The sequence below is a fragment of the Podarcis gaigeae genome (assembly GCF_964106915.1).
Source record: "Podarcis gaigeae genome assembly, chromosome: 8".
Taxonomy (NCBI): Eukaryota; Metazoa; Chordata; class Lepidosauria; order Squamata; family Lacertidae; genus Podarcis; species Podarcis gaigeae.
The window spans coordinates 16797527-16813495 of record NC_139684.1 but is presented as its reverse complement, the minus strand read 5'-3'; the positions used below and the strand labels follow the sequence as shown (position 1 = coordinate 16813495).

Genomic DNA, 15969 nt, shown 5'->3' with positions numbered 1-15969 from the left:
GTACTTGGTATGAGCTTTCGTGTGCATGCACACTTCTTCGGATACACTGACTGTGTACAGGGTTGCGTCCAGTGTTAAAGTTTGGGTAAAAAAATGGATACAACTCATGGGATTTCATAAGGGGACCCCAGGACACTTGTGTGTATGTATGAAAACTAAAGGGCGGTTGCTTGAACTGTGTTCTGGTGCAAGCCACCATGCCATAAAATCCTTCTTTACCTGCTTACTTTGATGAAGAGATCCCCTGTGTTGAAATTAGTTCATGCATTGCTGGTGCTTTTTGAAAAATATATAGTGTTTACCAGCTTAACTCTTAAACTGAACTCCTTAGCAAGTAGACTTACTGTGTTGCGAGTTTTCTGGCCTGTTCTCATTGACAGCTATGATTGTTTTAACACCTGCTGCATTACTCACCAGGTTTGCTTTCACACTCCCTTAATAGCAGGTATGGGGAACCTCTGTGCCCCTCACTAAACTGCAGCTCCCGTCAGCTCCCAGCCAGCATGTAGTTCAGCAGCACCTGGAGGTCCAGAAGTTCTGCACACCTGCTTCAGTGGCTCCATCTGAATGGGATCTGCTCAATGACCAGCAGATAGCAGGAGGGCATTGATTTTGTTTGTGGGTTGTATTGTCCAGTTAGAACCGGTGTGTTTAGGGGATAGATCGTAACTGGGTTGAAGATAGCTGCTTCAGTCCAATGCATCTGCAAGTCCCCATGCTGGTTGAGGCCAAGCTAAATTGACCAGGGAGCAGACTTGGTGTAAGGCAGTACCATAGATGGTCATGAGGAAGACCCAAAGCACCCTAGTCTGCAGGGCATGATTTGCATAAGGAGAGGGTCTTTTTGCATACAAGAACCTCTGCCTGAGATGCTGGAGTTCCTATTCCAGTTGGAATAAGTGGCAGTGGGGACCTGTGGCCTAGTTGTATGGCCGCATACAGAAGTCAGCCAGAGAACTGAAGGGCTTCCATTTGTGATTTGCTACCTTAATTCTTCTCAAAAGACTCTTTAAAAAACCTAGCCCTTCTCTTACTTGGAGAGAAAGCAGATACTGCTTTGCTTTCATTGACCTGAATACTTTTTGGGGTTGTGTCTGTAGCTAGCTCTATTCTAGAGTAGACCCAGTAAAGTTCATAGGCACGACTAACTTAGGTCTGTTCATTTTAGTGGGTCTACTATGAGTAGGACTTAGTTGCATCCAGCACCTTTTGCTTGTAGTAGCATTGCCATGGCTTCTGCATGTTTGCATGCTTGCGGTGAATGTTATGTTGGTAGAACAAGTTACTCTTTATATTTCCCCCCTTTCTTTTTTTTGGTCTTCCTTTCACCCTTCTCTCTTCTCTCTTTCATATTCACTGGTCCATATTTGCTTTTGTTATGAATAGTATGTACGACAACCCTTTCTCCCTCCTCCTTGCCGTTTCTGATGTTTCTGGGGACAGTTCTGATGAAGAAAATGAGGACGAGGATGAGGATGATTTTTCTTGTGTCCAATTTGGGTCCAGGTATTCCAGAATGTGTGCAATCTACCTATGCTTGGGTGCTTAAAACTAACATGTGTTTCCATTTACTTTTCTGCCTACCATTTCATAACACCCTCTCCCCAGAAAAATACAACTGTATCTAAATCCATTCCCATAATAACACTTCTTGTGCATGGTTTTGCTCACATTTTAACAATCCCCATTAAACCTGGTTTTTCCCTTCCAAGCCTCTGATGCCAGGAGGAAGGACTATCCAAGATTCCCTTGTAGTGAGGAGGGTGGGAAGAGTGATGTTTGAAACAGGCTCCTTAACCTCTGCTTTCCAGCCAGGTGTGTTAAGAGATTATAATTTCTATTCTTGGAACCTTTTCGTTCCAGGGTGCTTAGATCTTCCAACAGTAACTTCTGAAATGTTCAGTAGAGCCAAGGCAGGAGAGTGTAAGGCAGTTGTGGGGCTCCTCCAACTTCTGGACTTAATCCTCCCTATCTCCATATGAGCCAAGCATGCCCATTCTGTCCATCATGTGATATCACAGGGCAGGGCAGGTTGAACAGGTTCCTAGCTTGAGATGATGCCGAATTCAAGCCACAGCTGCAAAGGGGCGCCTTGAATTCTGCACTGTGTGGATTTGGCGCCTTGCCTTGTCACGCTGCTTTTGACAGGAATCGGATACACTTGGGAGGTCCCAATTGCTCTCGAGTATGTCTAGCCACTTCTGAAATCAGTGCAACAGTGGAAAGCACCAAATTCAAAAGGGATAGCTGTTGGCTCCTTAGGTACAGGAATAGATTATTTCCCCCCACAGCCCCATATAGAAGATGCTGTTCATTTGCATGCTGTGATTCCTGCATTGCAAGGGGCTGGATTAGATGGCCCGTGGGGTCTTCAGACAGGAGACTTGTGCTGCTCTTGGCGAACTAAGGGGTTGTGACCAACCAAAACCTATCCACAGCAGACCCTCTGAAATTAGCTGAATTGAGTATGCTCTGAGTTGGAATAGCATTGGATACAATGCTGGGAGTTCACTTTCCTCCGGCGAGACTGCGAAACCAGCATGTTGTAGTGCAGGGCTAAGACCTGGGAAATCAGGGTTTGAATCCCCACTCAGCCATGAAACCCACTGGGTGACCTTGGGCCAATCACTATCTCAGCCTAACCTACCTGTGTTGATAAATTGGAGAGCTGGGAGAGGTGTGTCCTCCACTTCAATCTTCTTTGAGAAAAGGTGGAAAGTAAATGTAACAATCCTCTTCCTCTCCACCTTACACACACCATAACCATTTGTGCAGGAGGGCTGCTCCTGCTCCACTGTACTTTAAGGGCTCTTAGGTCCCTGCTAGTGGAAGCATGTTCATTGATAATCTGCTAGCATCGTGGGGATTTATCCCTGGTGTCCCCCTCCCAATTGGTTGGGGTGGGGAATCAGGGAAGCCCTCAGAACGGTGTGCAGGGGGAGCAGATTGTTTCACTGGGCAAGCAGAAGCAGAACATTGGTAGCAGTGCAATGCTGGATTCCTTCCAGTGCTCAGTACCCATGTGGCCTGGTCTTGGTGGCTATATAGGAACCCTAAAGCACTTCAAGGGGGTCAGTTGAACTGGAGTCGCTCGGTGTGGACATGGAAGTGAAACCTGTGCTGATGAGGCGCCTCTAGCAACAACTGTGGGTCAGAGTACGGAGCATCATGCTGTTTCTGTTTTTAATTTGGGATAATTCTTAGTAGGTTTTCAAGGATAAGTAATACATAAGCAGAGGAAGTTGAATAAAGCAATTGCGTTACACAAAGCATACACAGGGACCTGGGTGGCGCTGTGATCTAAACCACAGAGCCTAGGGCTTGCCAATCAGAAGGTCGGCGGTTCGAATCCCCGTGACGGGGTGAGCTCCCATTGCTCAGTCCCTGCTCCTGCCAACCTAGCAGTTTGAAAGCACGTCAGAGTGCAAGTTGATAAATTGGTACCGCTCTGGCGGGAAGGTAAACGGCGTTTCCGTGTGCTTCTCTGGTTTGCCAGAAGTGGCTTAGTCATGCTGGCCACATGACCCGGAAGCTGTCTGCAGACAAATGCCGGCTCTCTTGGTCAGTAAAGCGAGATGAGCACTGCAACCCCAGAGTTGTCCGTGACTGGACTTAACGGTCAGGGGTTCTTTTACCTTTTAAGCATACACAGAACCATTATAATAAAGGAGCTGACCAATTAAACAAAACCAAATCTCTCCCCAACCAAAAAACCCCCAAAACAAAACCCAACAGACCCTTTGGTTCCAAGTGTTATGTGAATGGCTCTTTAGTAGGCAAGCATGGCAAAGAAATATCAATTTATTTGTGAATCATAACACATACCAGAATATATTAAATCTAGCAAAAGAGCAGTTCACTTTAAGATGTCCAAACCATCATACAATGGAGAGGAGGATATAAATCATTAGTTTTATCATTAACAAAGGTGATAAAAATCCCACTCTCCTGCAAAGTAGTCATTCTTTGCTTGTCTCCTGACTACTTTTGCATGTTGTCGTATTTGACTAAGAGTCAGCACTGCTCATCCTTCCTTCATTTTAAGACATGCACCCTTCCAGGGTTTTTTCATACACCTGAGAAACCAGGAATTTGCCGTATTGTGTGTTGCTGTGATAAAATGTAGGTGCCTGTCATTACACCTGCAGTATAACCAGGTGTGCAGGGGGTATACTATTCTACTGACACACGCACCCTCCTCCTACGAAGCAAGGTGACCTTGCAGGCTATTAATGGCTCAAAAGCATAAACATACTGACTAAATGAGTCCTACCCAGCCAGCATATATTTATATTTGTATATCTGAGAGGTGTTGTCTTCAAGGTAAAGGAAATGCTAATCATAAGTGACCGTGCAGGTTTAATGATGGAAGGTGTGAAAGAGTTCCTCGGCTGGAGCTGCTAATTAATTGGTTTAAGGATGGGAGGAGCCTGTGAATCAGAAGTGGATGTCCTGTCTGTTGCTTTGCAGATGATTGACTGCGAAATGTTAATGCTGGCCAGTTTTATTTATGTGCGTACTTAAAAGGGCGATTCCACTTCCCTTCCACCAGGGAAATTTGGCTAACAGCATAAAATAATTTTTTAAAAAGAATAGCCAGCACATTAAAAAAAAAAGTGTTAATAAAGGCTTCAGACAGAACAGAAAATCTATCTCAGCAATTTGAGAGAGAGAGAGAGAGAGAGAGAGAGAGAGAGAGAGAGTATACACACGTACACACCACACATGCATATATCCTTGGTGTGCTGTGATGGTAATTCTGCCTGGATTTTAAACAGCTCTTGGGGCTGATTACAAAGTGTACAGCGATCAGCCTTTCTTAATCTGTAAAGCAAATGTTATATGATAAGCTGCCTTCTGGAGACTGTAGGTGGTGTGTTTGGCATCTGGTATATGATTACTTAAGAGAGAGGGTTGCTTTTATCTCCACAATGGGCGTGTGTGTGTGTTGCTGTGTGTGAGTTGCTCCTGTTACTGAGGACGGAGGCTTCCCTGTTTGCTCAGCAAGTGGTCTAAATGTAGCTCTAGGGTCTTTCAGATTAAGGATGCCTTTCCTTTAAGGCGGATGTCAGGACAGATAAAAGGAAGTCCTTCATGCAGTGCGATGCCCACAAACCTTGGATGGCTTTAAAAGAAGATCAGACAAATTTGTGAAGGAGAGTGCTATCAGTGTCTACTTGCCAGGATGGCTATTCTCTGCCTCCACAGGTGAAGGCAGCAATGCTTCTGAATACCAGTTGATGGAAACCACAGGAGGAAAGATAGCTCTTGCGCTCTGGTCCTGCTTGAAGGCATCTGATTGGATACTCTAAGAACAGGGTGCTGGAGTAGAAGGTTGCCCAGAAGGGGATGTGGCCCTTAAACTGAAAAAGGGTTCCTTACCCCTTGTCTACACTAATTAGCAGCATTTCAGTCTTACCTGGAGACCTTCTGTGTTCAATGCATGTGCTTTGTCACTGAATGATGACCCTGAGTAATATACCAGCTTTTCACAGAGCAGACTGGCTGGCTATCCTGTGTGTCTGACATAGGTGCAAGTAGGTACTGAGGATCTGCCTCGTTTCTGTGGGGCCGATCAGGAAGGCTGTCTCCTTGGTATCTAAAGCCTGACTACATTTGCCCAGAAGGGAATGTGGCTGTCTGGCTGATAAGGGGGTTCCCCCATCCCTGCCATATTAGAATAGGGCTTACACCGATTGCACTATTCATGTGGATTGAATCAGTTGTTGCCACTGCAACGAGGAGCAGTGCCTTTTGAGTGTAGGTCCCTGTTCTGATATGACTTCTAATGCATGGTCATTAGTGGATATTAGAAAGGAGATTCCAAGTGAACATCAGGAAGAGCTTTCTGACAGCAAGAGCTGTTGGACAGTGGAACAGACTCCCGCAAGAGTTGGTGGACTCTGGTTCTTTGAAGGTTTTTAAGCAGAGATTGGATGGCCATCAGGTATGGGTGCTTTAGTTGAGATTCCTGCATTGCAGCGGGTTAGACTAGATGACACTAGGGATCCCATCTCTACAATTCTGTGTTTCTGTGAATGGAGACAGAGCCAGGTTGTTTGTGGACCAGCAAACCTTTTAAATAAATTAAGTAGTACTGCCACCAAAGCTGAAAATTAACAGATGTAAACAACTCGTGTTGTGGGTCTATGCTTTTCTGTGGAGAGTTCTCTGTGCAACTGGTGCAAAGCCTCAGCTCCCCCTCCATGGACTGCCAACTTTCACTGACTGCTGTGGAAAGAAGTGGCTTTACAGACACTTAGCTTATGATTCTTTCCTTTTTTCCCTTAAAGTGGTGGAGGCTCTGGAGGAGCCAGCATTTCTGACTCATGCAGCGACCACTTCACCATCGAGACATGCAAGGAAACTGAGATGCTGAACTACCTCATTGAGTGTTTTGACCGAGTGGGGATAGAGGAGAGAAAAGCACCAAAGGTATGTTGAGGAGAAGGGTCCTTTTTTGCAATCAGTTTTTGCTTCTTCTTCTTCTTTTCTTTTCTTTTCTTTTTGGAGGGGAAAGGAATTTTAAGGTGCAATATCCACTCCAGATCCACTCCAACCCAGAGAAGAAGTTTTAGCATTTTTTGCTAAAGAGCAGGGCCTTCTTCGCAGTGGCACCCTGTCTGTGGAATGCTCTCCCCAGGGAAGTTCGCCTGGCACATTCATTATACACCTTTAGGCACTATGCACCTGGCTCCTTTTTAACCAGGCCTTTGGTTGATTTGATTGACATCCTATACCCTTATAAAATGTGGTGGATTTTTTTGGGGGGGGTTGTGGTGTTGTTTTTATTTTGATTATATATTTTGTGGTTTTATATTTTGATTTTGTTCTGTGAACTGCTCTGAGACTTCCGAGTATAGGGCATTATATAAATTTAATAAAAAATAATAATATAATAACAACAATACACTCCAAATAAATAAATACTGTTATGAGCAGTAGCAAACCTTTGATGCCTTGAATAATAATGTACCAAAATCTACCTTCAATTGCCACAAATACATTACTAATGTAACACTACTGACTTTTTAAATCATCTTTATGTTGCCCTGGTCAGGATGACCAGTGGTTTGGGATGGTTGTAGTCTGGCAATAGCTGGAGGGCCGCAGCTGTTCCCCACCCCTGAAGTAAAAGGTTTTAGGAAGAAATCTGCCGCTTTGCTTTTAGGGTTTGCGGTGACTAGGCCCCAGCATTGCTGGCAGTCATTACTCAATTTATTCCCTTAGATGTGTAGCCAGCCGGTGGTGAGCCAGTTACTGAGCAACATCCGATCTCAATGCATTTCCCATGCTGCTTTGGTGCTCCAAGGATCCTTAACGCAACCGAGGTGAGTTGGGCCTGCTTGTTACCATCTGTTGGGTGGTATTTTCGTGAGCCCCTCTCCTCCCAATCTTCACCCCATGTCCTCCTTCTCGTGCATAAGGTCATTACAGCAGCAGTCGTTGCTAGTCCCGTACATGCTCTGTAGGAATCTCCCTTTTGGCTTCATCCAAGAGCTGGTGAGAACGACCCATCAGGATGAAGAGGTGTTCAAACAGGTAAGTGACCGGTTGTTTTTAGTGACTTGCAACCATACCAAATAACGGAACGCAAACTCTGTGCAGAGGCCTTGTTCACTTTGGGCATTATACACATAGCCTACAGTGATTCACAGATGTGTGTGTGTGTGTGTGCGTGTGTGTGCGCGCGTGCATATAGATAAAATTGCAAGTATATCCCACCTTTCCTCCAGTGAGCCCAAGGTAGCATGCATAGTTCTCCCCATTTTATCAGCACAACAACCCTGTGAGGTAGGTTAGGCTGAGAGTGAGGAACTGGTCCAAGATCACCCAGTCAGCTGTATGACTGAGGATTTGAACCCTGGCCTCCCAGGTCTAGCTACACCACCACACTGGCTCCACTGGTGTTGGGGTTAGTGTGTTGCACTTTCAGCTAGGGAGAGTGCATTGCAAATTCCCGTTCAGGCGCAAAGCTGGCTGGGTGTTCCTCGCCCAATCACAATCTTTGAGCCGAAACTTCCTTGCCGAGCTGTTGTGGTAATAAATGCAGAAGGGTGATTCTGTTCACGTCTCTCTATCCGTACTGCTGCACCATCATTGTACATGGCACATTACAAAAGAACGAGTTTGATGTGTCCCTCCCTGCCCTGCCTCAAAGAGCTTGCAATCTAAAAATAGATACAAGGAAATACAGAAGAGGAGGTGGGATGAATGCATGGCCATGCAAGGAAGGAGGAGCGCAAATATTTAAATTGCATGTATGTTGACTTGGTTACAACGGGGTGTTAGGACTAGGGGTTGTTCCAAAGTATTCCTGGCTCTGGTCAAGTGAATTTTGAGGGAGGGGCTTGAAGGAAATAAGAGCACAAGGACCAAGGACCTCAAGCTTCAAGAGAGTGGCAGCCCCCCCCCCCCACTTGCAGTCTAATGCTGCATACTAAGTGGTGTAATGATTAGCATGTCCTTAAAGGCATATGAATTTCACTAAAATAAAATAATACTGGTGCATGAGACTGTCTTAGATAGGGCCTAGTTGGTGATGGCTCCCCCATTCTGTAATTCCGTCTCATTGGAGATACGCTCAATCCCTCATTTACATCTTTTTGTCACCTACTGAAACACAGCCGTTAAATTTGGCTTATGGGGGTTAGCAGGATGATTTTGCTGTTGATTGTTTTGTGACTATATTCTGCTGTTGACTTTTCTTTAAATATTGTTGTTTTATAGTTTTATTGCTGTGTTTTCTTTTTTAGTTAAGCATTCACTGCCCCGAAAACTTGTGTTGAAATGGTGGTCTGTTATTTAGTTGACGGAATGTATAGACTGCTTGACTGCAGTAAAACATCTAAGTTGGTTTGCAGTATAATAATGCTATCTGCAAATCCAGCGATGATTATAATGATGGTGGTAATAATAATAATAATAATAATATTATAATAATAATAATAATGCCGTAAGCCTGGTTCTAGCTAGTTGATACATACCCAGGGGCTGCATGGAAACCGGGCTTGATTATTCATTTTTATTTTGTTGAAATTTATATGCAGCCCTTTGTCAAAAGACCACAGGATAAACATACATAGCCTAACATAATACTCATACAATACATATCTTAAATAGTCATCCATTTAAAGTTAATGATAATAAGCAATGCATAGTCATTATGTTGTGAACCGCCCTGAGATCTACGGATGAAGGGTGGTATATAAATTTAAATCATCATCATCATAATTGATAATGTCATAATACACAATAATACAGATTAGCCTTGCCTGCTAAAGTGGAAAGTACAAGAGTCATGATTCCCTTTCTCCCTTTTCCTTCTTCTCTGAACAGATATTTGTCCCCATTTTACAAGGCCTGGCTGTGGCTTCGAAAGAGTGTTCCCTTGATAGTGACAATTTTAAATACCCCCTAATGGTGAGTAGCCTTCCTCAGTTTTCTCCCTGTACATAATCTTCCCATCTGCTGGTAGTCTGCACGAGGTACATAGACTTTTTTTCTTGGCAATGAACAATGTTGTTGTTGTTGATGATGATGATTTTCCTGTCCAGGGTTGCATTCTGTAGGGGTTATTTTTTGTGGGTGGGGCTATTTTTGGCCAATCTCCTTTTCTTCTCTTTTTGCTACCCATATGGAATTTGGTCAAGGGCTGTATCTTGCCCGCCTATCTCTCATGGAGGTGGTCAGCCTGTGACTGGGCCACATCACTTCATACTGCAGTGTTGGAGGGATGGGGAGGGATATCACATGATAGACTGTTCCTCCGTAAGTACAGCACATGGAGAACTAGCATGCAAAGAATAAAGATCTAGCATAGTCCTTCACTTGTATTCCTGCCCCCACCCTGGTAAGAGCACTGAATCATTCAATCCCCACCTGCAGTCTGAAAGCAGTGCATCTCTGCCACAGGTGTACCAGCTCAGTGAGAACCTGGAAGTTTAGTAGGGTGTGATTAGCATAGGAATCAGGCCTTCTGCTTTATGGGAGAGAGGCTTTGTTTGGAGTAGAACTGAAATGTCCCTGCAGAGAGCAGCAGGGACTCAAGCCGAGCAGACTCTTGATTAAAAAAAGAGAAAAGATCCCTCTGTGATTGCTGTGTCTGTTTGCTCCACTCTTGTGCAACATGGCTTGATTTGGATGCACATAGATGCATTTAGGCAGGCAGAGATTTCGATTTAATTCAGACGTTTTTGAATTCAATTTTATTCAGACTTTCCCAAGGTTTTGATTTTATGTCTCCGCTACTAGTGTTGAAACTGCTCCTATTTCTATTGTGGATCTTGTCATGTTTGATTTTTAAGTCAGTATTTTGTTTAAATTAGCGTTTCGATTTTGAATAAGCCACTGTGTGTATATATATGCAGCTAAGACTATGGATTTTATTATTTGCTTATTAAATAACAAGACTCTAGATCAGGGTTAGTCTCACCCAAGTATAGACTCATTGAAATTAATGGAGAGAGCTAACATGCATTGCAACAAACCCGGAAACGTCATAAAGATGTCACTGAAATGCCACTAAAAGGGTGGAATGGGGTGTTTGCAGGTTTTTTCAGTGGGCTTCAATTCTACATGATCTTTCTGACGTGCACAGTGCCTCAGAACATAAATTGGGGGGGGGGGGCTGCCTGTATCCACAAGTAGTGACAGTGGCAGCAGTTATAGTATTCCCTAACCTCGTGTCTTTGGAATGATAGTGCTGGAGAGAGTTAACCAAAAGGAGTATATATGTTGTGCTACAACAGATCCAGGATGTGTGGCACATTGTCCTTCTGAATTTCCTTCGATTTCATTCTGTCCTGCCTGCCCGACCCATTGGGAGGATGTAGATGAAAGTTCTTTTTGTCCTGGGTTCTCCACATCATCCAACGACTTTCTGCTCTCAAATTGCAAGACAAAAGGGGCCCTTGGTGCACTGAGAACAATAGATCTATTTTCCCCAAGCGCTGCTTAACCCTTGCCTGGTTGTTTTGGAGTTTGCCAGCCACTTGGCTAGGCAGCAGAGATGGGAAGAACTTGACTGCTGGCTTGAGAAATGCAATGTGTTCTCTCCCTGCGGTGCCCATTTTGACTTCTTATGAGCAAAAAGGAGATGAACCATAAGTTTAATTTGGTAGAGATTTTGCCCTTAATGGGAGAGATGTGGATAAATGGAATGCATTTTTGTCCCTTATGCTGAAGTGTATGTGTGTGTTGCGTCCATTGCCTGTGCAAGGCTCTCTCCTAGAGAGACAGGCCTGAGAGCGTTAAACTTCTTCTCTGCCAGGTTATCACCCCAAACCTTTTAAAGAACAATTAGCCCTTAATTGATCTGGTTGGCTTGATGCACTGGCTTTTCTCCTCCTTGCTACTTGTGTTTTCATTGAGCGATGTTGTGTAAGCTGACCAGAGGGAGGATTTTTGTTTTCAAGGGCAGACTAAAAAGCTATTAAATAAAGGCAAGGCCTGTGCCCCTCTTGATGTTCCTGAACTTCAACTCATATCATCTCTTTTTTATTATTATTAAATATTTTCTTGATTTACAAAAGTGTGTGCAATGTCTCTTCTCTCGTATTTTTCCCCCATGTAACATTTTTACAAATCAGTTTCATTTGTTGAGACATTAGGAAGAAAAGGGGGAAGGGGGTGGAAGATGGGTGGGGGTGGGGTCGGGGGTGATGTTTCTTTTTTACTTACTATATGTAGGGTTTGGTGTCAGCGTTGCTTGTGCAGGTTCTTTGCTGTTCACTTGTGTTCTTTTGGTGGTGAGAGAAGTTGGGGTTGTCCTAGGGTGTGGTTATTCATTTGTGGTTGGCTGTGGTGGTCTTTGTTTTCATGTGTGAGTGGGGTGGGTGAGTGTTTTGGATCAGGTTAGCCATATAACTCGTATCATCTTTGACTGTAGGCTGTGCTACCTGAAGCTCTTGGGAGTTGGTGGGGGCACAGGTTCCCCACTCCTGGTATAGAGTTGGCAGGCTGTCCTCTCATCCCTTGTAAGAACTTGCTTCCAACTTAAATTAGGGAGGAAAACTTTTGTGGCCTGGCTCAGAAATCTAGACCTGGAGCTTGTGTGTTATTTGTTGTTGGAAAATCTGTTATTTGAGTTGGAAAATCTGGAGTTCTCAGGATGTCCTGCTATGATGGCTCTGCTCTGCCTTCATGGCCAAGAGGCAGTAATGCGTCTGAATACCAATCGCTGGAAGCCACAGGAAGGGGAAGTGCTCTTTTGCTCGGGCCCTGCTTGTAGATTTCCTACAGACATCTAGGTGGCCACTGTGAGAGCAGCATGCTGGGCTAGATGGGCCATTGCCTGATCCAGCAGGCTCTTCTTACATTCTTATGCTGAGTGGGAGGTCATAGGAGCTGTTGATCTACCTCTGATAACTTCTGAGACATGACTGTACATACTCCCAAGCAACTCTCCAGGTTAAGCTCTTAAGCCATCCAGACCATCATCCTATTTCCCTCTGTGGCTAGCCAGGAGCCTCTTGGAAAGCCCACTCACAGGGGTATGAAGACTAGAGCCCCTCTCCCAAGGTTGTGGCAGCTGGTATTTTGAACCAGGAGGTCACACATAGCTGTCATAACAAGCTAGCCACTGGAAGAGTACAAAGAAAGACAGCTTCTTAAGATGCAACTCTTTTAAGAGCCCTCCATCCAACATATGGTTCTTTCCCCCCATTCGTCAGCCAAAGAACCTGTGTAGAAATGTCCTTGGATCATTTTGTTTCTCTCATTTATTTTTGTTTCTGTTTTTAGGCTTTAGGTGAACTATGTGAAATCAAGTTTGGGAAATCTCACCCCGTGTGCAGTTTGGTAAGTGGAAAACCTGTTCTTACAGTTCCTTTTGAGTTAATGCTGGTTTCCAGTGCTCGACATCCATCAGATTCTAGCAAGGGGCAATCAAACAGGCAGCAGAGCAATTTAGAACCTTCCAACCCACGTGCCAGTCATTTCCCTGTCACCCTCTTGTACCCACAGGTTGTGTCTTTGCCTTTGTGGCTGCCGAAGTCTCTGAGCCCCGGGACAGGTCGGGAACTGCAAAGACTCTCTTACCTCGGGGCTTTCTTCAGTCTCTCTGTCTTTGCTGAAGATGATGTAAGTGATGAGCGAATGAGACCAAAGCAAAAAGATTTTCTGCTACAGCAAATAAGTTTTGTCTAGTCTGCTGTGGTCTGCCTCAAAAGCCTCTCCCTTCTTTTGCAACCTCTGACGCACCCACTGCAGAGGGTTGTTGGCAGGCATGCAGGACAAGGCCTTTTTTGTACTGGCCCCACACCTCTGGAATATGTTTCCATTGGGAGTTCACCAAGCCTTATCACTACAAGCATTCAGGAGAGACCTTTAAACGTGTTGGTTCTCACTGGCCATTGCTCCAGTTTGTGTTTTTTGGCTTTATGGCAAGAGTGATAGAGTTGTATCCAACTAAGTCCTACATAAACTCATTGGAATTAATGGACCTAAGCTAGTTATGTTCATTCATTTCAGAAGATCTGCTCAGAGTAGGACTAATATTAGATGCAAACTATGGTTTTTAGTTTACTTAATTCTGGGCTTGTTGGGTGTTAGTCTAATTTTAACCGCTATTAAGTATGCTGTATATCATTAATTTGGGACGCGGGTGGCGCTGTGGGTTAAACCACAGAGCCTAGGACTTGCCGATCAGAAGGTCGGCGGTTCGAATCCCCGTGACGGGGTGAGCTCCCGTTGCTCGGTCCCTGCTCCTGCCAACCTAGCAGTTCAAAAGCACGTCAAAGTGCAAGTAGATAAATAGGTACCGCTCTGGCGGGAAGGTAAACGGCGTTTCCGTGCACTGCTCTGGTTCGCCAGAAGCGGCTTAGTCATGCTGGCCACATGACTGTACGCCGGCTCCCTCGGCCTATAAAGCGAGATAACCACCACAAACCCAGAGTCTGCCACGACTGGACCTAATGGTCAGGGGTCCCTTTACCTTTACCTATATCATTAATTATTTATTGCATTTCTATATCATAAGCTGCCTTGAAATTGATTCTGCCCATAAACATGGTCTTTACATGTACTTTAAATAAAACATACCTGTGTTGTTCATTGAGGTTTTTTTTCTTTCCTCCTTGCAGCCTAGAGTGGTCGAAAAATATTTCTCTGGACCTGCCATTACCCTTGAAAACACCAGGGTGGTTAGCCAGTCTTTGCAGCATTACCTGGAATCCGCAAGGGTAGGTGTGCTGAAGAGGAATTGGCTGCTTTTTATCTTGTTTGAGAAAATGTTTTTGCTAAGCCTCTCAGTCATCATCAGCCATACTCAGAGCAGACTCACTGAAATGAATGGACGTGACTAACCTAGGTCCTATTCATCCCAGTGAGTCTACCCTTGACACCAAGCAGGTGCCTTTACTGTACTCTTTTTGGCGCCTGCTTAAAATCAAGCCTACTCTGCTACTGTCGTACATTGGATCCCGAACACCTTGCAAGTTGAACGTTTTTGCTCTGGAATGCTGCAAACCTGGAAGTGAATGTTCCGGTTTGCGAACATTCTGGTTTGTGAAGCCGGGTCTTGGTTTCCGAATGTTTTGGAAGTCAAACAGACTTCCAGAACAGATTCCGTTCGACTTCCGAGGTACCAAGTCATTGCAAGTTTTAATCTGTTCTTAGTTTATTCTTATTTTAACTTTTCAAATGTTGTTGTTAATTCTTATGATAAATTTATGATAATTTTATCCAATGTTTTTTTCCCTAAAAAAATGTTTAGGGGTACTCTCATTTTTGACTCAAGAAAATTACCATTTTATAGTTCAAATTAGGAAAAATACATACAGTAAATGGACAAAAGTACAAAGATTTACAAAATGTTTAGGGGTATGTATGCGTACCCCTGCGTCCTCCTAGAAAAAAGCACTGATTTTATTATTTAAACTTTTTTTTTGTAAAAAAAAACACACAACCTAAATCAAGAGGTGTATAAATTTTATGAAACAAATCAGTAGAATAATAAAAAGCTGGTCACAATCCTTGGAGTGGTATTCAGCTACATTTGACTCAGAGCAGACCTAATGAAATGAATAAACATGACCCAGTTAGGTCCATTGATTTCAGTGGATCAACTCTGAGTAAAACTTTGCTGAATATCGCTTTTGGTGCTTAGATGGTTCCTGCTATAACAGGTGTTATTTCCTGTGCCTGAGAGCGAAGGGGGAATTCATCTTCTCAGATGACTGCTGCTGTCTGCATATTTATTTTATTTTATTTTTTAAAAAACTTCGCATTTTAAAATGTGTTGCCTGATTAATTATGGGCCTAAGTGTAGTCACTAAAATATTTTTAATTACTTTTAACTGATTATTTAAAAGTTGTAGCTTTAGGGTTGAATCCAGTTCTAGCCATACTCAGAGCAGACCCACTGAAGGACAAAACTAACCTATGCCCATTTATCTAAATGGGTCTGCTCTGAGTTGGATACAAGCCTTACTTTTGATCAATATTTGCGAGGTCATCTTAAAATCCAGAAGCATTAGGGGAATAGAGACTACAGGTGCTGTGTAACTGAAGTTTCCAACTATCCTAAGACCCTGGCCACATTAACACCATACTTTTAAAGCACTATGATACCACTTGGCCTCCCCCAACAGAATTCTGGGAGCTGTAGTTTTTAAGGGTTCTGAGAGTTGTTAGGAGATCCCTGTTGCCCTGACAGAGCTACAGTTCACAGAATTCGCTGTGAAGAGGGATTGACTGTTAAGCCACTGTAGGAATTATAGCTCTTTAGCACCCTTAACAGACTACAGCTCCCAAAATTCTTTTGGAGGGAGCCACAGCTGTTTAAAGTGGTATCATATAGCTTTAAATGTATGGTGTGAATGTGACCTTTCTCTGCACCAGCCTTGTGCCCACCTGGTGTTCTTGGGACTACAAATCCCATCATCCCTGACCGCTAGCCATGCTGGCTGGGGCTGATGGGAGCCCAAGACATCCAGAGAGCACCACCAAGGCTGTGCTACACAGCTG

General features: G+C 44.0%; 1 protein-coding gene across 10 annotated transcripts in view; it reads left to right on the top strand.

Moving 5' to 3' along the window:
• Positions 1-15969, top strand: part of UBE4B (ubiquitination factor E4B) — a 68775-nt gene that overhangs the window by 34742 nt on the left and 18064 nt on the right. For 5 of the 10 annotated variants that reach the window (XM_083752447.1, XM_083752446.1, XM_083752444.1 and 2 more), the window contains 8 exons: positions 1387-1506; positions 6294-6435; positions 7231-7331; positions 7428-7542; positions 9340-9423; positions 12745-12801; positions 12967-13083; positions 14085-14183. In XM_083752447.1, the coding sequence (XP_083608573.1) occupies positions 1387-1506; positions 6294-6435; positions 7231-7331; positions 7428-7542; positions 9340-9423; positions 12745-12801; positions 12967-13083; positions 14085-14183 (835 nt within the window). The remainder of the gene's footprint in view (positions 1-1386; positions 1507-6293; positions 6436-7230; positions 7332-7427; positions 7543-9339; positions 9424-12744; positions 12802-12966; positions 13084-14084; positions 14184-15969) is intronic. The other 5 variants (XM_083752453.1, XM_083752452.1, XM_083752451.1 and 2 more) reach the window with 1 other exon arrangement.